The following is a 27,724-nucleotide window of genomic DNA, read 5'->3' as shown; positions in this document are numbered from 1 at the left end:
TCTCTTCTTGAATTGTCCAATTTTGAAGTTATACTAACTTCATAAAATGAGATGTCAGGTTCTTTCTCCTATTTTCTAGAATACTTTGTATATAAAACATTGAACTCTGGTAGAACTTACCTATAAAATCAAGTGGGCCTGATGCTGTCTTTAAGGGAAAACAGCTATTGTCTCAATTTCTTTCATACTACAGGGAGATTTACATTTTCTTTTTCTTCTTGGGTCAATTTTGGTAATTTTAATTTTTCTAGGAAAGTCAGAACTACACAATTATTGATGTTTAAAAAATGAAATTCAGAAGTTAAGTGGGACATTAGGGAACAAATAAAAATTTATAGCAAACCCATTAAATCAGATCCAGAAGTTCAAAATCCAAAACACATTAATGGTAAAAGATATCAACTGACCCCACCCCACCAAAGACAATACCACCACCTCAGGTCTGCCCAAAGCCTCTTACAGGTAAAGAACCTATGAAAATACCACAGCATTGCTAACATGTCCACTTTCTTAGACTCTTTTGACATTTCACAAATGTAATTTAGAATATTTGATCTTATCAGCATGATAATCACTTTGGAATTAATCATTTATTATTACCATAGCATTCCTTACCTTCAACAAATTATAGGCTATTTTCTAAACTTTATTTTTTTCCAACATTCCTTTGTGTTCATATAAAACAATCTTTGGTTTGGTTCTGTTTTTTACTGTTTCCTCACTAAATTAGTATCCCAACTTAAGGAAGATGTTGATCAAATTGCATAAAACTATGACACTAAGTAAAGTCATGCCTCACTCTTAACTGAAATTGAGGTTTTCATATATGTCAGTCAGAAAGATCATAAATCCATAAACGTGTGTGTCTGATCTGCTTCAGCAACATATCATTTCTTCCTTCACGTTCCTGAAAAGAGAGGTGGGGTAGAGCAAACAGACCCAGATCTAAGGACCCTGTGAGTTACAAATTTACACAGCATCACTTCATGACGCCTCCACTTAACTCCCTCTCCATTCAAAGTTTCACACTAGAGAACTGGTTGGTTCCCTTCAACAGTCATTTAGAATCCCAGAGGAAAAAATTACTAATTGCTATGTTTTCTAAAACACCGTAAGAGACTTGTATTTTAGAAAAATTATATTTTCTAAAAGCCTTCTAAAAAGTACTCAAGTTAACATTTTCAGACAACAGCTGAATTTAAAACAAGTGACATCTCTTCATCTTTAAGACCAAGACAAATTCAATCAGTGGTCACACTGTGCTCCCAAACTTCTACCAAACAACTCAATAACCAACTCCACAACTGAAGGGGATTTCAAAGTCAACTAAGAAGCCCCCAGAATGATACTTAAATGGCCTATAAAAGAATTTATTTTTAAAGGCATATGGAAGAAACAGTAAATGTCTGAGGCCATAAGTAAGGAAAGCATTGTTTTTTAAAAAAAAGAGAGAGAGAGAAAAAGATCCATAATTCGGAGGAATGAGGAAGAATAGTAAAGACAGAATGTGTGACAGAGTCTCAAAAGCATTCACAGATGGTGTTAAACTGCATCCAGTTTTTCCCAAGCTTCTGAGAGGTCATGTCCAAGTTTCTTACTCTGACATTTTAGAGGTTCCTGCAACCCCTGTCATCCTGGTCTAGTTTGAAAACAGGTTTAGCCGATTTCCCTAACACATCAGCCTAGGCACACAGCTAATCTAAGAACCACTGTTTCTACACTTTCTTCTCCTCCCTGAAATAAGCACAATTAATAGAAAATATAAAAATGGTACAATAACAAGAAGATTACGGCAACAGGAAGTTAAAAATAAAGCTGAGTGGAAAACAGACCTGAAGTAAGGAGCTTCTTCCAAGCCTAGAGGGAACCCACAGCTTAGAGATGTCGCAGCATCCTCTCCTGGGGCTCAGGCTGTGAGCTCTAAGTAGCAAATGATACCCAGTCTCTAGGCCTGCAAATTACCAATCCCCAAATACTACAGTGCCTCAAACCAAGAGAGATACAATCCCCCTAAAGGGTTTACGACAACTTCAAATCTATTCACAATTAATTCAAATAAAATAATCACTAGTAAAACTAAAAGCTAGGCACATAATGAATCCAGAGCTGTCAGTTAGAGACTAGAAACTACTTGGCACAGAATAGTCAGTTGTGCTCTCTGATGCTGTTATTTTTAATCAAGTACTTTTAGGTCATAAAAATGAAAAACCTATATTCCTTTCCAAAGTAACTATATCATAACAATGAATCTTATCAGTCTAGTAGCTTTGTCTTCATGTTTGTTGATAATGTAAAACAATTTTTTAAAAAGAGGTAGTATACATTTAACTTGTGATATATTTCACTTCTTTTATATTTAATGTTGATTTTTAAATATTGCTTTTTCATTCTTCCAGAACATAGTAAAATAGTTTTAAAGGCTACTAAAATATAGAAAAGATTGCTTGAATTATGTTTCCATTTCCCAGATGAGGATCTGGTCATCTCATAAAATAAGGTTATTAACCAATTTTGGGAAGTAACTCTACAACTTGAACATCAAAATAAAGATCAAAACTTTCACACTCAGGGGACCAGCCTGGTGGTGCAGTGGTTAAATGCGCATGTTCCACTTCAGTGGCCCAGGGTTCGCAGGTTCAGATCCCAGATGCGGACATGGCACCACTTGGCAAGCCATGCTCTGGTAGGCATCCCACATATAAAGTGGAGGAAGATGGGCACGGATGTTAGCTCAGGGCCAGTCTTCCTCAGCAAAAAAGAGGAGAGTTGGCAGCAGATGTTAGCTCAGGGCTAATCTTTCTCAAAAAAGAAAAAGAAAAAACTTTCACACTCAGAACTCACAACACACAGACATACCACCTAACAATTAGTTATTGACGTTGTCTTTGAAGAACTGTGAATTAAGTTAGAAAGCTTGCTTGCCAAACTTCTCCTATCAGTAATATGGAAGTTTACTGGATTTGAAAACTTAGATTACACGCAACCTTTTTAAAATTATATAGAAATCTAATTCCTGAAGAAAAAAATAACAGTATCACAAAGATGATGTGCTTACTTGTGCTTTTTTAAAAACTGGCCAAAATTTATGACAAAGCAATTGTTGCACAATTTGATAATTTTATAATGCTTGAAAAATTATCTTGCTGCTTAAAAAAACAGAAAAAGGATTATTCAACTAGGAATTATTTATAGTATTTGTTTTTCCATCAATAAAATTTGTATTAGTCATGTATTAAAAGAGACAGAAAAGCTATTATAAGACTTATTCCAATGGTCCAAATTCTTTATAAACATACTCACAAATATTTAATAGAAGTGTTTTTCAGCTTTTACTAGAGATACAGTATCTGTTTTTCTGTCAGAGATTTTGGGGAAACTTAGCAGTCTGGAATCACAGGGCCAAGGTTTAAATGTCCTGCTTACTAACTGTGTGATCTTGATCAAGTTGCTAAACTTCTCTGTGCCTCAGTTCCTTCATCTGTAAAATGGAGACAGGGTTCTTATTTTATAGTATCATTTTTTGTTATAGTTTTGTGTTAATAGTATTGTAAATGAAATAATCCAGGCAAAGAGCCTGGCATAATAAATGTTGGCCATACGTCCTTAACTCTATTTTCACATTTTATGTTCCCCATTTTCCTTAAACAGAATACCAGCAAATCAGTAACAAATGGATAAAACAATGAACTAAAGGGGGGAAAAAAGCCCTCATAAAAAATCTATTTCTTTCCAATTAATTACCTAATTTGGAACTCAATGGCCCAATATTACCTGCAAGTGAATTCCTTGATTACTTAGCTCCAACATTTTTAAAACCATGAAATGTGTAAGATTTTTAGAAAATTACTGAAAAACTTGAACATTCTTGGAACACCCCTTTTAGGACAGGCTGTTCCTTTTAATATTTTCTTGGAGACACACCTAAGTGGATCTTTCAGTTGTGTAATAAAAAAAGACAAAATAGACACTCTAAAAAGTCTCTAAGCTCTAAGGAGCTAAAATGTCTGCATCGCCATGAAGACACAGGTCTCCAGCACAGCTAATGAACCGGTACAGCTTCCTAACCAAAAATGAAGAAATGAGCGCTGGACATCAGGTTCACTTGTTACAAAGACATTAAAACGAAAGCCAATTAACATCAACACAAATAAAAGAAGATGAACAATATCATAGAATAAAGGACTGACCTTCCCAAGAGGGATGTGGACGTCTGAAGAACTTCTATTTCCATTAAATATGAGAGGGGAGGGGAGAGGGGGTCTGGGAAGGGGGAAGAGGAGGTGGAGACAGTATTCGTCTTGTTCTCATTTTATTGTGGGCTAGTTTTTTGAAAAAAGAGATCTTGGCACAGAGTTGACTCTCTCTAGGGTCTTCCTGCTCTAGGCCCAAAGACCCCTGCTGATTCTTACACAGATGCCTGTGCCTGTCCCTCATGTGGGTTTGTGTGGGCACACTCATGGGCATGCAAAGAAGTCCAAGGGCATCAAGGGAGAGCAGAGCAGAGAAAGTGGGAAGTTGTGTTGGACATTCTCTAAAATTCTTTTTATTTTATTTCATATGTTCTGCCCTAAATTTCAGTTTATTTTGTCTTTCTAATTATCTATTTTTGTCAGGCTTTTTCAGTTCAACTCATAAGTGAACTCAGCTAGCTTTGAAATACTTTTTCTCCATCTCATCTGCTAGGTTTATTACAGTAGCACTACCACGACACTAGAGCATCTTGACACAGGATTACGTAAATCCTACTAACTGAAGCCAGCAGGTACAACAGAATTATCCTTTGAGTTCAGGTAACATCATGTGAAGACTTTTCCCTGTATGATTTTCTTTTGCTTCCTAGTTTTAATAAAATAAAGGCCTATCTACACTTCTTGCCGTGCACACTGGAAATCCTGCCCTATTTTTTAAAGCATCGCCATCCCATTTAAGCTAACACTGATATTTCTGAATCTCAAACATAAGCAGTGCTGCCAGCCCACAGATCTGAGTTTTCCAATAAATGCCGCTTCGTTCCTAGGTTCACACTGCAATGTTTGCTTCACAGCATAGCTCATATTTCATTTTATTTCAGAACTTTGTTTCAGCACAACTTCATATAATATTTTCCCTTTTCCCTTCACAATGTAACTGAAGAAAACAACAAATTAAAAATATAGTTTAAAGCTAAACAGAAACAAAAGCGCAATTGATAGAACTGGTTGTTGTTTTCAAGGTCTGATTAGCTAGAAAATTCGAGTTCCTTTGGATTACACTGATACGTAACAGACACACATTGGCTGTATTGGAACACGCTGGCTGTATTGGAAAATGCTCCTATATCCTACTTGACAATACGTGGCTTTGCTAGAAAAGTCAGCATTTCAAACACCCAGTCCTCCAACACGTTTCATGCTGACTATATCATGATTACAGAACTAAACATTATGCAGACTAAAAAGGTGTGTGATAAGCTTTTGGCATTCACAAGAGATCGTCTAAGAAACTCATAAGAAAAATTCTACAATTTGTTCTCAAAAGTAATTTAGTATAATGGTTTTAATTATATAATTAGCATGAACCACATTTCAATACATGTAAATATGTTTCTCCTAGAGTTTAACATGAGCATCACATACATATTTCTGAGATGAACCACTGAACCACTATTAGTTCATCTCCTAATGTAAATGTTTAAATATTGTAAGCTTAATCAGACTGTAACAGAATACCTACAAAAATGTATTCTATTTCACCTTTCATTATTTTTAAACATGCCTCAAAATGTTTTACATTCTACAAACAGAAATCATCTTTTCTTGAAACACTCTACTTGCCAGATACAATGTGAAAATAGTCATTTTAAAAAAAGCTTCCTTTCTCTTTAACATATCAGGAAACATCTGCAGAAAGCTTACCTGCCATTTTTTATGATAGAACAAAACAAAATCTACTTTTCAGAGTGTAATTACTCTTTCTTTATAAGAATGAACATTTAATTACTGAAATGCTGTCCATGGCCACGTCGGGGGTCGGGGGACACTTTCATCTTTATGGCAAAGAAAAAGTTTTCTTAATATTCAACTTATTGTGTAACAACCTTCTGATTAATTTAAACGGATTTCATTGTACAAACAGAGGAAACGGGTTTTGAGAATACTAAACTTGAAAAAGTCATTCTATGTTGGATTAAATAAATAAGAAGAAACAACTCAGTCATCAGAAACCTGAGTAACACCCCACACAGGAGATCCAGTTTCTGTATTTCACGCTCCATCAGCTCTGTACTTCGCTGTGATTAGTTACTGATATGATCACAACACAGAAAGAGTCAAGGGAGCACACAGGCCCTGGAGACAGATGTAGTGTGGTCTCTGGTTCCTTTACTTGTCTGCTATCTAGACTTGGGCAAATTAATTCCCCTCCTTGAGCCTCCATTTCCTAACCTATAAAAGTGAGCATAACAGACACTACATTAAGAGAGTGAGAGGATTAAAAAAAAGGTATGTAAAGTTCCCAGCAGAGTCACGAGCACATATTAGGTGCTTTACAGTTCTCTCCCCTTCCCGACCCCTCCCAAGTCCTGCTCCTTGCCCCTCTATCACTGTTAGAGCACCCAGGCCAACGAATGTGCAGTATACAAAGTTATTCATAGTATTCCCTTGCAACATTTTGATGCTTGTTGGGTCTGTAATGATATTTCCACTTTCCCAATATTTCTGATTTACGTGTTCTCTCTCCTTTTCTCAATCAGTATTGCTAGAGGATTATCAATTGTATTAATCCTTCCTAAGAACCAATTTTCTTTGGTTTTGTTAATTTCTGTTGTCTCTTTTTCATTTTATTGATTTCTGTTCTTATTATTTCCTTCCTCCTACTTAATATATTTTGTTTTCTTTCTCTACCTTAAGGGGGAAACTTTGCTGTTTTGATTTTCCTTTCTAATATGAACATTTACAGTTATGCATATTCCTCAAAGTACTGTTTTAGCTGCTCCCCACAAATTTTATTTGTTTTCATTATTCTTCAATTCATATTTTATAATTTCTCTTGTGATTTCTTCTTTGACCTATCATTATTTAGAACTATACCTTTAATTTCCAAATATTTAGATATTTTCTATCTTGCTGTTATTAATATCTAACTTAATTCCCCTCTGGTCAAACAAAATACTATGTAAGATTTCAAACATTTAAATCTTATTAAAACTTGTTTATGGCATCACATAAGGTCTATCTTAGTGAACATTCTGTGCACATGGAAAGAAGTTGTATTCTGTAGTTTTTAGTTATAGATCTGAGTTACCATGTGGTGTCATTTTCTTTCAGCATTTACTTTATGTATTTCTTGTAGTATGAGTCTAACAGCAGTGAATTCTCTCATTATTTGTTAATCTGAAAATTCCTTATTTTCCTCTATTCCTGAAGGATAGTTTTTACTGAATGTAGATTTCTGGGTTATTTTTTTCTCACAATCCTTTAAAGATGTCATTCCATTGTCTTCTGGGTTCCATTGTTTCTGATGAGAAGTAAGCCATAATTTGCAGTATTGTTGCCTGTAAGTAACGTTTCATTTTTTCCTCTGGCTAATGTCCTTGTCTGTAGATTCTATGTCTTAAGATTTCCTATCATTCTCCTCTCCTTCTGAGACTTCAATTACTACATGACCTTTGCAACAATTTTTTGTTTTTTTGAGGAAGATTGCTCCTGAGCTAACATTTGTGCCAATCTTCCTCTATTTTATGTGGTACACTGCCACAGCGTGGCTTGACAAGTGGTGTTAGCTCTGTGCCCAGGATCCGAACCTGCAAACCTTGGGCTGCCAAAGCAGAGTGCATGAACTTAACCACTATGCCACCAGCCTGGCCTCCAGCAACAATATTAATACTGTGTAACTAAGGACCTCTCTCATCATCATTTAGTTAAATTTGAAAAAGATACAAGCCAATGTGGAACAATTAAGAAGAAAAAGAAAATCCCACATTGAATTTTTGTTAAATGGTGAGTTAGTGATATTACAGGAAAACTTGAATCACATGCTATCAAAATATACCATTCATTTATGAAACGAAAAGAGAATTAATTTTTCATATTTGCTTTCATAATTATTTAAATCAGCATTAGCTATATTTATATTACAAGTTCTAAATGTTATTCAAAATATGGTATTATGAAAAACATGAAAGATAACACTATATCATAAGAAACTTAAGTCACTCATCCAGGGCATTTTTGTCTTATCTGGATCAATGTTTCTATTTTTGTCTGCTCTGTAAGATATTCTGAAGCCATGGTCAGAAGTACATGCTTTTAGCCTTATGTTTAATTTTTTTTAACCATAATTACATTTGTTCAAGGAACAAGAAGGTCTCTGAGGCCCGAGAAGAGTGAAGGGGGCAGAAAGTACTAGAAAATAAAATTGGGGCCAGCCCCAGGGCATAGCGGTTAAGTTTGGTGCACTCCACTCAGGCAGCCCAGGTTCATGGGTTTGGATCCCAGGCGTAGACCTACACCACTCATCAGCCATGCTGTGGCAGCATCCCACATGCAAAATAGAGGAAAATTGGCACAGATGTTGGCTCAGGGCAAATCTTCCTCAAACAAAAGGAGGAAGATTGGCAACAGATGTTAGGTCAGGGTGAATCTTCCTCAGCAACAACAACAACAACAATAAACCTCAGTAGTCATAATAAAATACTACTTTAAAAAAAAAAAAAAAAGGAGGTTAAGAGGTAGAGCAGCCCAGCTACAGTCAGGAGCTAGATTTCATTATGAGGATGACAGGACACCACTGGGACAAGGAGATGCTGTGATCTAATTTTCAATGTTTTTTTTTAAGATTGGCAACAGATGTTAGCTCAGGTGACAATCTTCCTTCTTTTTTTTTTTTTTTTGCTTCTTCTCCCCAAAATCCCCCCAGTCCATAGTTGCATATTCTAGTTGTAGGTCTTTCTGGCTCTGCTACGTGGGACGCCGCCTCAGGGTGGCCTGACTCGTGGTGCTAGGCCCATGCCCAGGATACAAACTGGCACGAACCCGGCTGCTGAAGTGGAGCACATGAACTTACCCACTTGCCCAGAGGGCTGACCCCTAATTTAAATTTTAAAAGGCCTTTCCAGCTACTCTGTAGGGAGCACTTGTGAGAAGAAACTGATAGTTCAGGGAAGAAAGGTGGTGGTTTTGACTTAGGTAGTAGAGGTTCTAAGTTAAGTGGTCAGATCAGAGAGAGATTTTTAAAGCAGTGGTGGATTAAATGCAGGGTAAGGGAAAGACAGGCGGTCGTGAAGCCTCCTGGGCTTTTGGCCTGAGGTAGGGAACTTCCAGTGATAAAGCAGTAGTGGGTTTGAACATTTTTGAGACAGTTATTGCATAGCCAAATGGAGATATGAAGTAAGCAGGTGGAAATTTTGGAATAAATAACATCTTGGATAAAGGAGAAAATTAAAATCATTCATAATATAATACCTCTACCTAGAAATAACAAATATCTGCTAATATTTTAGTATATTTCCATTAATCTTACTAAATGAATTTGAAAAAGAACCTTCTGTAAATGATTTTACCAAAGAGTTACTATATATAAATATCTCAAAAGCAATTATAACTATAGTGTAAAGCAAAAGTCCCCTTTGATCATAGTTACTTAGCATCCAATGCTTTCTCTGAAAAGTCTAAAAGGAATTATCTATCAATAAAAGCACCAGCACGTGGGATAGTATCTGTTATCCCTAAAAATATTCAACTAAATTTTCTACCATAGCAAACCAAGATGCTGTGTGAACTGACCAACTACACCAAGTGACAAATTACTGGTTAGCTATTTATCACTTAAGATTACAAATGATCACTATTATATAAAATGCACTATTATCACTACATTTTGCTCATTCCTTGATCATTTTGCAGTTAATCAGTACAATTTGATAATTACTGCACCTCCTGATATAATTGGCAGTCTTACCTTTTCTCTTTCTATTTTGTTTGTTTGAGGAAGACTAGCCCTCAGGCAACATCCACTGCAATCCTCCTCCTTTTGCTGAGGAAGGCTGGCCCTGAGCTAACATCCGTGCCCATCCTCCTCTACTTCATATGTGGGACGCCTGCCACAGCATGGCTTGATAAGCGGTGTATAGGTCTGTGCCCGGGATCCAAACGAGCGAACCTCAGCTGCTGAAGTGGAGTGTGTAAACCTAACCACTACACCATCGGGCCAGTCCCAGTCTTACCGTTTTAAAGAAGGGAGAAATTCAACATTGTATTGTATATAAACCTTAAAGGGCTCATGGAAGCAATGAAAAGGTGGCTATTTTTAGCTTAAATTTTAGACTATGTAGTGAAATTTTATATGCAACCATATTATCTAAAATGCCTTAGTGGAACAATAAAAACAATCAAATAAACCCCCTCTCCCCCACAAAAAGAGATTTGAAAGTTCTAGAAATATACAGATTGGCCAGTCAGCAATCTCTTAGCCATAAGGGATTGACCGATCTCTGTTTTGAGGAAACAGCTTTATATTTTTTCACCAGCATTTTACAATGTGAGATCTATTATATATGCACAGTTATACTCTGTCCCCTTAAACTAAAGGACACTCACCACTCAGGCTCCCTAAACCTCTACGCCTGCCCTACACTTCCTGACACCACGTGTTACTTTGGCCACTTCATATCCGGTCAAATACCGGGCAATGACAACCAGGGCCATAAGCCCCAGGATAATTTGTGAAAAGGCTGGGCAGTTTCATAAGCATTTTGCCCAGATTAAGGAAAACAAAATATATCTAGATACAAAAAATAACTTGTAAGCAAAAAAAATGAGTTTAAAACCTTAAGATCAAGTATAATCTCTAGAACACAAGACTTGTGGGAGAACAGACGGGAGGGCACACGCAGGTCAGCACCATCTTAGGAGCGCCCATAACTCATTTCTTTTGGAAGGAGTGCCCCTATTTATCTTATTTTAAATACGTAACTAAAGTATTTTAATGTCATATTTATCTGCTCCTAAATCTCTACTTTTCTATGAGATCTTGATCTTGCCCACTGGGTTTTTGTCATCAAGGCGTTTTTTCAGAAACATAAACCCCAAAGTCAGTCTGCCATTAAATAAATTTTATAGAATCATTTCAGGCCTTTAATGATATGATTCAGTGCAATGAAAACAAAGTTTATGGAAAGACTAAACACACTGCAATGGTTAATGAATCTCCCCAGATTCTTAATTTACCATTAGAGAATAATGTAATCTTCCCCTTTGGCAATTATTTCAAAAAGCCAAACTTGCAAAAATTAAAAATTTTTATTAATAGAAAGGGTCATTTTATCATTTCCTGATTGGTAGAGCAGCCAAAAAGTAAAAGGCATATTAAGTCACATAATGATATTTTCATCTTCATCTTGTACTTAATACAAATAACTAAACACCCAATTTGGGGGGAAACTTTTAAAATTATTTTAAATATATTTAGGACTTGCTGACATTTTCAAACTATTAAAGATTACTTAATTTCCAGCACAACAAACAGCATATCATTCAATGATTCCCAGGTAGTTTGCCAATAACCAAAAATAAATTACACATGAGAACAAGCAGCAGCAGCCACTAGCAAAGATAACACATCTTAGATTCTTCTTTAACATTACATTTAAGAGAAATCATCACCGAACAAAGAAATGGCATTTATGTTCTTGAGGGGTTTTTTTGGTTTTTTTTTTTTTTAGTTCTTGGACACTTAGGAGACCTAAATTTGATTTACTAAGAATCTTTCCTTTATAGTTCTAATTTCACTATCACTAATCTTTTATTTAAGATTTAATTGCATAACATGATAGTTAACATATTCCCACAAAGTAGCATAAGTGGATAATTATATATCCCAGTTTGCAAGGAACAACCTCAGTTTATGCCTGTTGTCCAAGTCTGGAAGATAAAGTATACAGTTGCCTTTATTCCACCACCAGCTCAAGTCCTCTCATCTCAATGACAAGCTTCCTATTCAGACAACAGAAAACGGAATTCGGTGGAAATGGGAACAAGTTTTTTAATAGCTGGACCAACAAAAGTGGGTCTAATTTCCCTACTCCCTACCAGTTCACCTTCCCTTAGCGTGACATGGAAGCTAAAACTCTATTGTCACTTACTTCACATTTCTGAACATTTCTTCTTTAGATAAATGTCCTCTAATATAGATGTCAGCTCTCTCGGACATACAGATGACCAATGGCTTCCTGAACACCAACGCAAATATGAAATCACACTTAAAATGCTTGACTTGCACATAGCATGAAAAGATAAACATCATTATAGGTGATCATATTCCACCTCTATGACCAAAAAATAAAATAAACTTTCACTGATAAAAACTCTCACTACTAACAAAGGACTTTGGATTTTATCTATGAAATAGTTATCAACTTTAAAATGTTAGCAGAGAGACTGTCGGCTTCACAGTTGCAAGGGAAAAGACTTTCAGCGCACACTCCAGCATTGATCTGACAAGCCCAGTGTCCTCCCCCACCTCCAGGGAAGCATCTCTACTCGTATTCACGGAATTCCACCTTCTCAGAAAACACGATTTTAAGGCTAAGTGTTCGTCCCTGAGGAAAACAAATGCATTGGCTGGTAGAAAGTGAGCCAAGCCATGGTTCTAACAGAACCTTTGTAATAGAAGGAACACAATGATGACGTTAGAAACAACTTTGCTTTAGATTATATAAAATGCTTCTTCAGCAATCAACAAATAAGGTTTTGTCCCAACTTTCAATAACAAGACAAGTAGTAAGAAAAGTCACACAAAATCACCTTTTCAAGTACTTAGCAAATTTCTTCAAATAGCATATAACACTTCAAAATGGCACTTTTTTTTTTAGGACATTTTTTCTGAAGGAAAAAATAAAAATCGGGCTTACTCTTAGGAGAAATCATCTGAAAATGTTTTATGGATCCTCAACTTTTATTTTCTTCATTTCAGATTTGGAAAAGCATGTCTTTCTTAATTATGCATCATACTGATTCCTCTTGTTTCAACTTTAGCAAATTATCCTTGAACAGCATGATTGAAACTACTGTTAGCTATGACATCCTTGGAAGAAATGAACAACAAAGGCATAAGTTTCACATATACCTCCCTATTCCATTATACCATTTTAAAAAATCATCAGTAAAAATGTTAATTCATATATTCTTTAGAGGAAAAAGGAAATTTTGGAAGAATCATCTCCCTATTTAATTTATATATATATATATACACACACACACAAACACATACTCTTCATACTGATAAATGATCCACTTAAAAAATGCTTTACAAATGGTAGTAAGTAATTCCATGAATTTTTTTTAATATCACCTTTGATCAACCATGTGAAAAAAATATATTTGCCAACATCCAACTTCATTCCTTTACCTTCTTCCAATATTACAGGGCACTTCTAGTTCTTGCCTAGGGTGGAGAAGCCTTCCCTAAGCACAAACTACCCAGAATCATGCTTCGTCTGTCCATGGTGAGAGAGGAAAGGTAGTCTTGCTGGAAAGATCCGTGTGTCTTCTGAGGCTAGCTTGGAGAAAACAGTCAGGAAAGGCAAAGGGAAGGGAGGCAAGAAGGTCAGAAAGGAGGAAGAAAGATACTGCAGTTCCCTAAAGAGCTAAGAAGGAATCCAAGTGGCTTGGTCACTGACAGGAGATTTCGCTTCACCTACGCTACTATGGCTCCCATGACTTGGTGTAAATGTAGGTTAATCAAGGTCCTAATTTTGTAAAGTATGAAGGTTTTATTAAAATGAATACTGCATTTAGTTTATTAGGTAAATTGATAGCTGCATACATAGTAAAACATTCCATCATACTAAAAGACGATTTTATCAACATTTATGTAGTACTTCATTATTTTAATGTACCTGAACTATGTTTTTGGAACTGCCGCAGGAAAGCTGGTTTTAATAAAATATATGATTGTGTGATGTTGGAATGTTATTCACAAGATACATTCAATTTAGTCTGCTATGCACACTTAGGTGGAAATCTATGCCAGAAAAGTTCATGGCTAAAAAAATAAAGCATACATTTATTGTCAGGATGCAGAGATTCTTCAGTAACGAGCTGAAAAGGTAAGACTAAGTTTCAATTTCTTTAACTGCTAATATAGAGTTAACCATTGGTATTTAAAAAGACTAGTAGAGTAAAAGAGAAAAATGGTGCTAGAACATTTAAAAATACAAGCCAACTCAGGGAAAACCGAGATTCTGTCTGACTGGTTCAGAAAGCACTCAACAATACAGGCATGGTGAGTACTTTATATTATTTGTAAACCAAGCTGAGAATTTAAAATCGATCCAGGAAAGAAATGCAGAAATGCAGTTATTAAAAGGAGAACTAATCCTATCAAAAGATACAAAAGAATCAGGACTTGTTTTAAACACTGGCACAACTGTACTTGTGGATATAAATGTGGATTTTGAAATGTTAGTCATCTCAAGGCACTTCTTAAAACATAAATATTTAGACTTCTTAAAAGAATAGTCATGAATTATAACTTTTGTCTAATAATTTTGATAAAGACAAATGGATTCTTGGTATTATTTGCAATATGAAACTATCTTAAATAGTAAATATCATTACATGATCCTCTAGAGGATTAAAACAGAGAAATATTTCTCTTCAAATGGATCAAGAATTAAAAATAAAGTCCCTTCTTTAACATACCTTGATGGAAAATAATCAAATATTCAACACTTCCCCATTCAAATGCAAATTTTCAGACATTTCTTGAAAATTAAAATGACAACTTTCATTAATGCTGATGGACTTACAAATCAAAACAATTTTAAACTAGATGATTTCTACGTACAGCTTTCATTTTCAACTGCTTGTTTTTGCGGTAAGTGCTCATTGTAACTTGTCTTAATTTTCAAAAGTGTTTAGATTCAACTTGAGCAGAAAAATCATTAGCAGTAGTTAATCTCTGTTTCAATGTCTATTTTAAACTCAACTATGTTTTGGTGAACTGTGAACTCATTCATGAAAAGAGATGATGGCCCTTGTAACAAAACAAATTTAAACCATAAATTTAATTACACTAAATTACCAAAATAAAATGAGCTTTCAACAACAGCAACTTGCCTACTCACCAAGAGGCATGACACACTGGCTGGGAAATTCAGTTCTATTTCTAGGAGGCAGACCCAGCCCCTTAACCATGTGAATACAATGCTGACAAAACATGCCTGTTATTTCTTGACAAATTTAATATACTTCTCCACATTTGCCTAAAATGTACAAGGTGGCCAAGAGGATTGGGCAGGACATGGATACATTGTCTGGTGTCTTTCATTTACAAATTTTTAAATAACCGTATATGATAGCAAAGTTTTAAGACACAGTTTTATATTAAATATATATGTATTTTGAAATACAAGAAACTATTTCACACCAAATAAGGAAATGAAATTTTTAAGTCAATTATAATTTTCTATGAGGATACAACCAGATGTACAAGAATTCTTGCTTTGAAAGGAAACTACAAATCTTTAAGTGCTAAAACACAATTTAAGGTACCATGTCACAGAAATCACTGTAACTTTTTAAAGAAAGTCATGCTTCCCTTCAGAGAATCTGTTTTACTCACTAAACAGTCTGTCCATTCTATAATACTTCACTGGTAACTATATAAATGGAAATGTCTTCTCTAGCCTCACCAGAGAATCATGAGGATGAAAAAGCACGAGATTATTCAAAAGAAATAACACTTTGTCCAAAGGGACACGAGGTCGAAATGGGAAGGACAACAGCACGTAATATCAGTGTCCATTTCTGACGTTAACTCAACAAATGCAAATCTTTTTTTTTGGTCAATAAATTGGAATGGTATTATATAAAGGGCAATAGTTCAATCTAGCAGTTTTTGTGACTAGGAATTGCCATATACAACATAAACCAGCAAGAATATGACTCTCCTTCAAAGAAATTGCTAACAGCAGCAATGCTTGGGGGCAAAGAGTTCATTTAAATTATTTATGGAGTGCCTGCTTAGTTCCAGGCACTGGGCTTGCAGGAGGGAAGAAGCCAGACATGGCCCTCAAGTTACGAAGCCTGCCTTCTAGTGGGGGAAGAAGGGCACTAAACAAATACCCAAGACACCTCCTGACAGTTCAAGGGCAACAAGAAAAGTAAGAGTAATTATTGTCATGGAGGAAGACTCTCCAGAGGAGCTGCCTGTAGATGGGGTTTCAGGGAGACGCCTTCTGAGGAGGTGCTATTTCAAAACTGAGGTTACCGGAGAATCCACATCCCCCTTTAAATAATTGCTATCTCGTGATTAAAGACTACACTTTTTTAACATAACCTTTCACTTGAGCACATTTCCTTTCAAACATTCCAGCAGAGTTAATTTTTCCCATCCAACTGGCCGATCAGTCAGTTCTAAGTGGGATGGATAGGAGTGGTCTTCCGACATCACCAAAAGAAAACATCAAAACGCTAACCAGGCGTTACACAGAAAGGGAGAAAAAAAGGGGGAGGTTGGTGTTAATGAGCCTCTGAATTCCAAGGGGACTACTTCTGACTGGAAAAATATTAAGGATTGTGTGAGAGAAACTAAGGCACTTTATCATTACCCAGAGAGACACAATGTGGATGATCTTTTTTCTGGCTGGCTTACATCCAGACAGATTTCAAAAAGAATGATGACAATCCATCGTAAAGCTAATACCAAAAGAACAGAGGGAAAGTAAGCCGGGGATCCAACGTTAGTATTACATGTTAGTAATGTTCGTCTCAGTATCATTGACCGATTAACACAGGAAAATGAAATAATCCAAGTATCCCACTATAACACTGCTCTCACTTTTATAAAGAGAGCAATGAATCAAATACACCATACACTTGGGGGACAGAACTAACTTGCAGAATAACCAAATCTATGCAGTGAGGTTTCACGGGTTTTAAAAGTATCCCACATCACAAATCTGAGTGACTGCTATCACTATGAACAATAATTCCCAAAACTCAAATGTACATAATTAAGAAATCAAGTCAACATAAAACATAAAATTTTTTAAATTAACTTTATGAGCAAAATGCACTTTTTTACTTAAAACAACTTAGGAAGAATTGGAAGACTTGCCACGCCACGTGGGAGAGACATTTAATTATAACAAAGCCTTTAATTATTATGAATTATGATATATGTACATTGAAAATAAATTATTAGGAAGAAAATATAAATCAATATAACTCTTATTTTGCCCTTGTTTTCCTATGTTTAGATACATGTATATGGTTTTCGTCTTTTCACAAAATCAGGCAAGTAGAACACCTGTGGGCTTGCATAGAGTTTTCCATTTAACGTTATAGCCATACAAATGTTGTAATGTTGTCAACTGTTCTTTTAATCATTTTAAATAACCCACAACATTCATCATAATTTACTCAACTATATTCCTGTTGTCATTAATATTGTTTTCAGTATTTTCCTATCAAATGAACGGCACTGAGAAGAACACCCTCATGCATTTTTGTGTGTAACTAACTCCATGTGAGGATTCCTAGAATTCCTGAGTTAGAGGAAGAGTCTTGATACACATTCCCAAGCTGAGTTCCTGGAAAGATTAATCAATTTCAACATTCACCCTGGACCATCTCAACACTAAATATAATTCACTTTTAAGTAGTGCCACGTTTACGGGTAACAAATGATATTGTTATCTCATTTTTGAAACTGCATTTTTAGTTACAATAAGTGGCATATAGTTTCATGTTTACTGGTCATCAATGGTTCTAAAAATAATCTGTCTCTGATCTTTCAAATAAAGGAGTTATTAATTTCCTTATCGATATTTAAGAATGTTTAACATAGTACATATATTAATCTTTTACGAAGTGTTCCAACACTTTCCCCAGTTGTCATTCTCCTTTTAATTGTGCTTGTTTTTGTCAAATATTTTTCATCTTATGTAAATATATTCATCTGTGACCAATATGATTGATTCTGTTGCTTTTAAAATTTTTGCTCAAAAGTTTCTAATTCACCTCAATATCAGTTATTTTCCACATTTTTCTTTTAGAGTCTGTATTTTTCTTTTCTTTTCAAGTTCGCTGAGAGTTTATTAGTAGAATGGAAAGCAAAGGGTAGATTTGAGAGAGATTTAAAACCCGACTGCTAGATGGGCTGGAGGTGGAAGGGAGAAGATGAGAATGGGGAGAAGGCGGTAAGAGAGAGGGAGAAGTAAGAGGTTGCCAGGGAGGGTTTAAGTTGAGAAAATGGCATTCCGTGCTGGGCAAATAGTATCAAGAGCTTGAGTCCATTTCTAACTACCGTATTCCTCTTCTCCCCTTCAAAGTCATGTTTCTTGAAACAGTTGTCTATATTCCTTGTTTCAAATCCTCAGCATTCATTTACTCACCTGCTGAAATACAATGTGGCTTCCATCCTCTGATTTCCTCAACATCACCAGTGTCTTCCAATTGCTATATTCAAGGAAGAACCATCAGTCTTTAGCTTACTTAAACTCTAGAAGCATCCAATATTGTTGGCCATATACACCATGGTAAAACTCTCTCTATAATGGCTCTCTCCTGCTCTCTTCCTTCTCGCTGGCCACTCCATCTCACCCTCCTTTACAGCTCTTCCTCCCTTTCTCTTAAATATTATTTGCCTAGGGCCTGCTTCTTCAGAAACTTCCCTTAAGACTATCCTTTTCCAGTGTGATCAATACCCATACCCATGACCTCAGCCATCACTGAATGATGATGATAAGATGATGATGATTCCTGTATCTTTTCCCATACCTTAGATTCTCTCTGGAGCCACAGAGACACATTTGCATCCCTATCTCAAATTCCATAAATCTAAAATGAATTCATCATCTTACTCAAAAGATGTGCTTAACCCTATTTTCCAATGATATTCTCCAGCTAAGTGCACTTCCACTGTACTTCCATTCAAAAATCTAGAAACCAAGGTAAGCCTTATTCCTAGCTCCTGCCTGCCTGCCTTCTGCCTCCCTCTCTGTCATCCACTTCAGTCCCTGCCCTACTCCTATCTAATCAATCAGCAAGTCTTTCTTTCAGATTCCCCTTCCTACTCCCTCTAAAATTCACTTTTCCCCTAACCCCGCTCCCTTGTCCTTTGTTTAGAAGACCCTCAAATTCATCTAAGTTACTCACTTTGTCAATTAATCTCTAATTTTCTGCCTCACCCCTCCCAAAGCATCCTCAACACAAGTACCAAAGAGGTTTCTTCTACACTGTAGATCTTTCTATGTTAATCTCTAGCTTAAAATCATTTAATTATACCCCTTTGCCTTAAATAATGATAATAACTGTGACCATTGTTTTTGAGTTTCTACTACTTCATATTTGCCAGGAACTTCTTAAGGTGTATTTTAAATAAATTATATGAGAGAACTAAAATTTATATCCATATGAGCTGGCTCTACTCTGTCATATCTATTTCCTCCACATAAAAAATAAATTCCTCAGTATGACATATAAGATTCTTTAAGATCTAATTCCTACCTACTTGTTGATCTTTACCTTGTGCTATAAAGTCTCACATGCTACTCTTCAACCATACCAAAACCACATTAACCCCCAGAATATCAAATATTTTTCCTGCCTCCTTATTCGTATTGTTCCTTCTGCCTGGAATCCCCAACCACCTTCACTCCCAGGGTCATACGCATCCTCCAAGAGTTAACTCAGCTGTCACATCTGGGTTAGGTGATCAAGTATTTTATAATCTCACAGTCCTCTGAGTATTTCTCTATCTCAGTACGTACCATAGTGGAATTATCTGTTTACACATATTTTTCTACTAAACTCTTAAGTGTCTCTAAAATAAGAACTCCATTTCTTGAATGAAATGCCCAAATTAAGGCTGTGCCCAGCATACTCAATACAAGTTGGTTGCAAGAATTAACTATTACTCAGGAAATGGCCAGTAGGCCAGTGTGATCAGCATACTGGAGTCATGAAAGGATGTGAGAAACAACACTGGGAGCTTTGGTTTGGGCAGATAAGGATCCTGAAGGCTGACATAAAGATCTTATTTCTACAGCCAAAGCAGACCTATTGGAGGTTTCCAAACAGAGAACGGACAAAATGTGATGTGTGTTTTAAGAAAACAATAGACAGTAATATGCTGAGATGTGAGAGGCTGAGGGGCAAAGACAAGTAAGGAGGCAACTGAAAAGATCTAGAAAGAGTTGAGGACAGAGAGTTCATTTTGAGATAATCTGATTTCTAGAAACTAGGAGACATCTGTGTGCCGATGTCTCCTTTTTCTCACTGTTTCATGTTAAAATCTTCCACATAAAAAACATTTTATTATACAAATTTCTTATCACTACCAAAATTAGCATGAAGTTGGAATTTTGAGTCTAATGCTTAACAGGCAGAACAAATCTCGAAGCTTTCAAACTTGAAGTTTCCAAGAAGAGCCATGCAAATAGCCGAGACCACCCAGACAAGAGTGGGGAGAAGAGAGCTGATGGTGGAACATTCACACTAATGAGCAAAAGAGAAAGAGACATTGAAGGAGACAAGGTGTGGGCCGGGCAAGAAGGGGGATCAACATGGGTTTAACTACAGTGATGTAGCAGCCCCACCCATGATGCATTCCTGGAAAGATTCAGTCTTTGGTTCCTATCTAAGGTCATAGAAGCTGTTTACTGAACACTCGACAGGCTTCAGGGCAAAATTCCATTTAAAAAAGGTCATCTTATATCTGAACACTCTATATTAAACTGCTTTTCTGATACTCTGGCTCTATTAAAATAGACTTTAGTATAGAAGCACACTTTTCCTGATTGTTATATCTGTCATTGTTGGCAAATGCTTTGCATCACTGGTAAGAAAAAAAAATTAAGGTTACAAAATTGCAGTAAATTATTTATCAAATTCCTAGTCTGGTAGTTCTCTCTGATGACTCTTACTTTATCAACATGGTAATTTTAAGTAAACATATTTTCCATGATGGTAAAAACACAAGACCATCTAGGACCTTTTTCCTCTGCTTCAGGTTGATGTCTTTAAACAGAGTGCTCTTAAATTTGGCAGAAATAATAAGTTAATAAGAAAAAGATCCTTCTGTACAATCCTTTCTAACACGAAACAATGAGAAAAGCAAAATTCCTTTACTTAAAAATTATGAAAATGTCCTTTTACGCAATGATTCCTGTAAACCCTATAGAAATCTTCTCAAACTACTAGAATATAATTACCTTAAAAAATATATGTCAGCATGCACAATTTCCGAGTTCTTATACTAGAAAAAGAGACCGCACAGAAAGGATAGAACAATGGTATGGAAACTTACCATCCTCTCCAACTGGACTCCTTATTGCAGACTTATTGCTTCCATGTGTTAAAAAAAAAAAAATCAAACCTTTAAGCCAACCCCAATCCCTAAAATTTTTGGCGCTCTCATTAAGCACTGAATACAGAAAAAAAAAACCCAGTATTTTTATTATAACAAGCCTATCAGAGTCAAGATTTATTTCATTATGAGAATGTGTTAGAAATTAATAATAAAGATTGGTTTCTACAAGGCTTAATGAAATCATGCTATTTAAAGTTGCTAAAATACCACAAATTATTTCATCTTAATATTTAAATAAATAATGCCTGTTTTGAACACTACCCTCTAGAACATATAATATAAATTAATCTGGAGGAATATTAAAATAGATGAGGTTAATACTCTTTTTTTGCACAGCAAAAGATTTTTTATAAGCTGTGGTTACATAAAGCTGAGGACTACGGACAACACATAATTCATATGATTTTCTGAAACTACAAAATCTTTGCTCAAACTCATAATGAGATCAATGAATTACCTAAACTCTGTTGTCTTTGCACTTTTTCCACAAACCAGGTGCACAACACAATGCGTAACTCCCTAAAAGAAGCGCATCTCCCAGTTTCGGTATTTGTCAAACGAAAGAAGGAAACAGTTCCCTCACCCCAAAGTGAGAACAGATGGGAATGTAAAATTAGATGGGAAGAGACAACGAAGCTTTGGATGACCAACCAAGAAATCTTCCCCAGAGGGGAGCCAAATGGACCAGAACTCGGCTTGTGCTGCCTCCCGGTCAACTCCCAAACTAAATCCAATAGGAATGCCAAGCAGTTCTTTGATTCGAGGCGCTGTTTTTGATTTATAAGCATTGATATAAATTTTATAAAGAAGCTATTGATAAATATAAGATTAAAAAGTTTCATGTTTAATCAACATAAAGTAGTCCCATAATCACTTTTGTCAGCTCAACATTACTTCAAACTAAGACTGTGAAAAATGCATATTTTTAAAAATAATATAATAAATGGCTTTACAAAAAAGAGGCAACAGGCATGCACAAACTTAAGATATGGACACTGAACTCCTTGTATCATGGAACAGCTATCAGCCATAAATTGAAAATTATGTAAACAAAATATGTACACATTTTATATTCACTATTTTCATATTTATCTGTATAACTAAAACAATCTCAATAATAATGCCAGCAATACTCCTATACCTAGAAAAAAAGATTCTTCGATATTCAATTTTATATAGCATATAATTTTTCTATCTAAAAATACCAATTGTAAACTTAAAAAATACTCTCTATAGTGCTGTATTCTCCTTAATATTTTTTATTTTTAATATCGGTAATAATTTAAAATTTGAGGAAAACAGCACATGGTGCTGTCAGATTTGACTATATTTTAAAACAGTAGTTCTATTGTTAATAATCATTCTCTTAAAATATTACAATATTAAGATCAATTTTGTAAGATTAACCATGAGCTTTTAAGGAACTCCCAGATATCTTCCACAAAATAGCACTTGTCAAGCAGATCTTTGCGTGTGTGCTCAATTCCAGATAAAATTTATATCCATTAATACAACAACTTAGTATTTTAATCAATAGTGCTCCAATTAGATCATTCTCATCCATAATTTCCAACTTCTCTTCCAAGCCAACAACGAAAAGTTCTCTGTGTACCTTTTCCCTCCGGTCCCAGGAAATTGGCTTTCAACGTCTTAACCCTGTTTTATCTCGTTAAACCTGACAAAGTATACACTACACAAAGAAATAAAGAAATGCCAGTCGTTCCAAGTGGTGAAAGCGGTTGCACCTCACACTTAAGTGATTTCATTTTAAAGAACCCAAGGCACGAGTAAGCCGATACAGGTCTCACTTAGAACAGGGACACAGGCTTCCCTAAAGAAGATGCTCAGTATAGAACACCACATTTAGTTGAATATGTACATGAAACAACGGTACCAAAAAGTAGATTTTATTATCCACATTACTATAAATTATATGCAAACATTATTACCAAAAAAGAAAACAAATCTCTCAAGGTGTCTAACTTTTTTCCCCTCCCTTATAAATACATAAAAGCCACAACCAGCAAATGTTTGGGGATACTATGTTGATCATATTTTACTAAAATTCATTTTCCACACTTCCCAGTTGTGCAAATAAAATTTGAATTAAGCAAAGACAGCTGTGAATATTTTAAAATTCATCCTCATAATAATAAATACAAATTCTAATTCCCCAAAATATCAAATGCAGATCCCTCTACAAATTTTACATTATTGCCTTAATTCATTTTTTAGTTAGTTGGTTGAAAGATTTTAACATGGAAAATAAAGAACATTTTATAATGAATCCAAAACTTCTACCTTCCTCTTGGGGTCGGGGGTGAGGGGTACTTTGAATAAAGAATGCACATGCACGCACTCAACGTTTACTCGAGACTCCTGCCCTAGTCCCAAATCTGCCACTGCCTTTTTAAATCGGGATATACCAGTTATTATCACACAGTTTCAGGATCTGATTTTGATACAGTGTTTATGATCGTGTTAGTGTTAGCTTTTTATAGTGACTGTGTTTAACTCATAATGTGATGTTCCTCAAACTGGAATTCACAGATGTATTCTTGGGGCCTGAGAGAGATTTTTCTGTTAACACAAGTCCACATATCATTCAAGACCAACAGACACTAGATTAGATAATCTTTCTTATTCCTTTCCAGTCTGAAACCTATGTTACCTTCTACTGCAGCTTACTAATAATTTATCGAGACCAAACTTAGAAAGCACACTTAGAGAAAGCAGACTTCCCAAGACGAGTTATCATCTCTAAATCTATGTCCTACTAGTTTTTCTTTTACATTTAAATGCAAACGAAATTTGTGAGATGATAGTAAGATGGCACTCAAGTGGGCAAAACAAGGCTGTCGGATGAAGGTTCCATCAGCAACAGTCACGACCAGTCTCAACGGGTCAGTGGACCACATATTAACCAGGAGTCAGAACTTCCAGTTTCTTTTTCCAGTTTTGCCTCTGACTTGAAAGAGCATCTTGGTGTTAGAGCGATTCATTCTCACAGCCCCCATTTTTCACAAAGTTAGTACATTATGCTACTTACTGAATAAAATGCACAATAAATACCAGGTAGTCATGTTATATGATGATAAGCAGTATGTTTAAAATTTTAATTTATAGATTAAATAGAAAAATAAATCTACAAAACTCAAATATTTGTTTTTCTTAATTTTGATAGTGACAATATATAACACATAAACATAACAGTATAATTTTGTTTTTTACTAGAATTATGGATCATGTTGATCTAGTTTTAGAAACATTTATGTTTAAATTTCCTTTTTCTAATTTTAAAATATAATGTCAATTTGCATTTAAGGATATTTTATTGTTTACTGGTCAAAAGTTTAAAAATAAAAACATCTGTATTCTTCTATCATAATTTTATATCAAGCTTTTAAACCACATAATCTTAAAGGAATTCTCAATTTATATGTATCTTAACAATAGAATAACCTTAATACCAGCAAAGAGAAGTAAAATATATGGAAACTGCAAAGATATTCTGAGTTTAAATGCATATACTTTCCATTTAAAATAGTTATTTAATGTTTAATTAAAAAAATGAGGACACATGAAACATTTAAATCATCTTATTTATATCTGTGATATAAATGTGAATAAAAGTCTTAAGTAAAAATCCTCCATAAAAAGGTTATAGGATTTTTTCCTGATATGCAGCATCTTAACTGAACACTTTTTAAAAAGGTAAGTTTTTAAACCATTGCTAAAGCATTGCCAACGGCATAACCTAATCTGATTAAAATAATTTATTAATTAAAATAAATTACTGATCTTGAAATTATTTACTGAATTTAAATTACTGACTTTTGACAGATTCATTTTTTGTAAGGTGAAGGCTATCAAAATCTAAGATCAATTTTCTAATCAACACATTTCGTAATAAGCTTAAGTTTTATCAAAAGAGAAATATCGCATTCAAATTTAAAAGTTTTTTCCCTGTTATCCTAGCAAACATAACCAATGCTAGTTTATTAAGCTCATTTCAAACTTTCTTCTTCCTATAAAGGAATTTTTAGTTTTTATTATTTCAAGATTTCTTTTCTAGAAGCTGTAATTAGACCATTAACTAGCAGATAGTGAAGCAGTGTCAAAGGGAAAATATGCATTTCCAAAAAGTGCATACTTTTACATACTGTGATAAGTAATTTTTTTCTTGGAATAGACACGTGCAGTTACACAGATGTTAAAACCAGTGCCAAAAAGTTACTCCACCTGAACGGTCGAGCTGATCTCGGAAGCAAAGCCGCCCGTCAAGGGAGCCTCGTGACTGACCAGCAGTCGCCCTGTTTTGATCACAGACTGAAAGAGAAAAGGAAAAAGTGATGTTGAAGAGAATACGTATTTCAAGTATATGATGATAGCTTTAAGTAATAAAAATTATTTAAATTCAGTAAATAACTAAAAGTTAGTAATTCAATTTCATGCCAACTAAATTACAACTCCCTTTCAACTGGACAGTCACTTGTTTCTTGAATTTCAAAAAATTTTTCAATATAATTTATAATTCTAGCACAAAAGAAAAATGAGACATAATTCCATGCATGTCATTAAAAATGCATTCCCAGTACTCTAAAATAGTTTTGTGCTATATACTGAATTACTGTATCTCACATTTTCAAATTTCAACATCATTTTTTTCTTCAACCTTAAGAATGAAAGTGCTTTTTTGTTCATTTTGGAATATATTTGTACATACACAATTAGTCTTACGAAATAGTGCTGTATGGAGAAGGAAAACACAAAAACAGCATGTAAAAGTTGTAGCAAAGGAAAAGCTCAGGCAACGAGATATTCCAGGAAACCTGCAGGAGGAATCATTGCAAAAGTCACAGAGTTACAACCCTCTTCGTTCATGAGCGCTAAAATCTGGTTAACGAGCACAACTCCACTTAACACAGAAAATGTCATGAACAATAAGGACATATTCTCAATACTGGCTCAGCGTGGGTGTTCACACTGTGCATGATATATTCGGTACAATACTAAATCAAAAAGTACAGCTATGCTATCACAGTGGGATGCCAGCTGTGTTGGAAGGTAAAAAATACTAAAATCAACAAGTTATTGCTGAAAATATGTTGAACAATTACCATATTACCAAAGAGAAGCGGCAATTTCCCCTGTACATTTCTAATAATTTGATGTCACTCTCCTTAAATTCTACATTACTATTTTATGAATATGAAATCTTCCAAGCAAAAGCATGTATATAAATGAAAAGATTTCCTTCATTCTAGGCAATTAGATTGAGAATTTTAAAAGCATGCAGCAGTTTCAGCCAAGAGATGTTAAACGCCACAATATGGCCAGTAGCCATGACAAAAATAAGTTACCGTATCGTATCTACCAAGTAAATAGTGACTGAAGAACATAAAATTTTATGAACACCTTAATGAATACCATCCCCACCCCAATAAAATGCTAACGATGGAATACTGGTATTTAGATTTTATGACTGTGATTAATTATGCCAATTGTGAATGTCACAGATTAAATTTCAATGTACCTGGTTAGAAATATAAGGATACACAAATATTCCACAATCACGAAAAAACAAATATATTCTCAAAGTACTCTCTAAAAAGGTGCCTTGACTTTAAGGACCATCAATTAAAAAAACAGATTTGACAATCAGACCTTTCTCATGGCTCTGAAACTCCACGCTCTGCCAACATAAAAATGTCTCAGGATGACATAACCGAAATCCATCCCAGCTAGAGAGTGCATCTTAAGTTTCTAGTGGGTAGAAATGAGAAACGTCTATAAAAATGCTGCTGTTACCTTAAAACACAACACAACAGAACTGGTCCTTTTTATCTGAGCTGAGGCCTATCCAAGATCAAATGACGACCTTCAGAATGGTCCCAGAAGGCCAATAAGCAACCAGGGCAAACATCCTAGGCTTCCTATAGCCTGTAAAGTGTAGTGGAATAACTAGGCACAGATGTCCCCAGCACAAAGCTTCCAGCTCTCGGAGTTCATGCAACACGATGTGTAAGCAGATGAAATCCAGAGAGCCTCTGAGCATCCTTCAGCCAGAAGAAAGGCTAAATAAACCAAGATACATCAATACAGTAGAGTATTACACAGCCATGAAAAAGACTGGGGACATAGAATGATGCCCATAGTTAATTGGTAAAATAAGCAAGTTGCAGAACAAGATAATCTCATTTTTGTGGAAAAACCACCACCACAGCAGTGGGAACACCAATACAGGTAGCTATATATATTGAGCTGACAAGTGCACATAAACAGTCTCAAAGGATTCATTCCAAACTATCAAAACTTTTTAAAAGTACTTTTACATTATTGCAAGTATTCTCAATAAGTCTAAAATAAA

The 27,724-nt window shown here is 35.1% G+C and overlaps 1 protein-coding gene and 1 long non-coding RNA gene across 8 annotated transcripts in view; both read right to left on the bottom strand.

Annotated features, from left to right (window-relative positions):
- Positions 1-27,724, bottom strand: part of BCKDHB (branched chain keto acid dehydrogenase E1 subunit beta) — a 229,740-nt gene that overhangs the window by 42,888 nt on the left and 159,128 nt on the right. For 4 of the 7 annotated variants that reach the window (XR_011522536.1, XM_008516296.2, XM_008516297.2 and 1 more), the window contains one exon: positions 25,597-25,683. The exons of the other annotated variants lie outside the window; for them this stretch is intronic. Coding sequence is in view for 3 of the 4 variants with exons in the window: in XM_008516296.2 (XP_008514518.2) it covers positions 25,597-25,683 (87 nt within the window). In the remaining variant the exon portion in view is untranslated. The remainder of the gene's footprint in view (positions 1-25,596; positions 25,684-27,724) is intronic. 7 annotated transcript variants of the gene reach the window in all.
- LOC139073619 (uncharacterized) lies at positions 12,929-21,907 on the bottom strand. The gene is made up of 4 exons (XR_011522539.1): positions 21,812-21,907; positions 21,292-21,329; positions 18,377-18,440; positions 12,929-13,059 (listed from the first exon to the last, which is right to left on the bottom strand). It is a non-coding gene; the product is annotated as an uncharacterized lncRNA (long non-coding RNA).

Source organism: Equus przewalskii, chromosome 9, assembly GCF_037783145.1.
Source record: "Equus przewalskii isolate Varuska chromosome 9, EquPr2, whole genome shotgun sequence".
NCBI lineage: Eukaryota > Metazoa > Chordata > Mammalia > Perissodactyla > Equidae > Equus > Equus przewalskii.
This window is presented reverse-complemented; position numbering and strand designations above follow the sequence as displayed.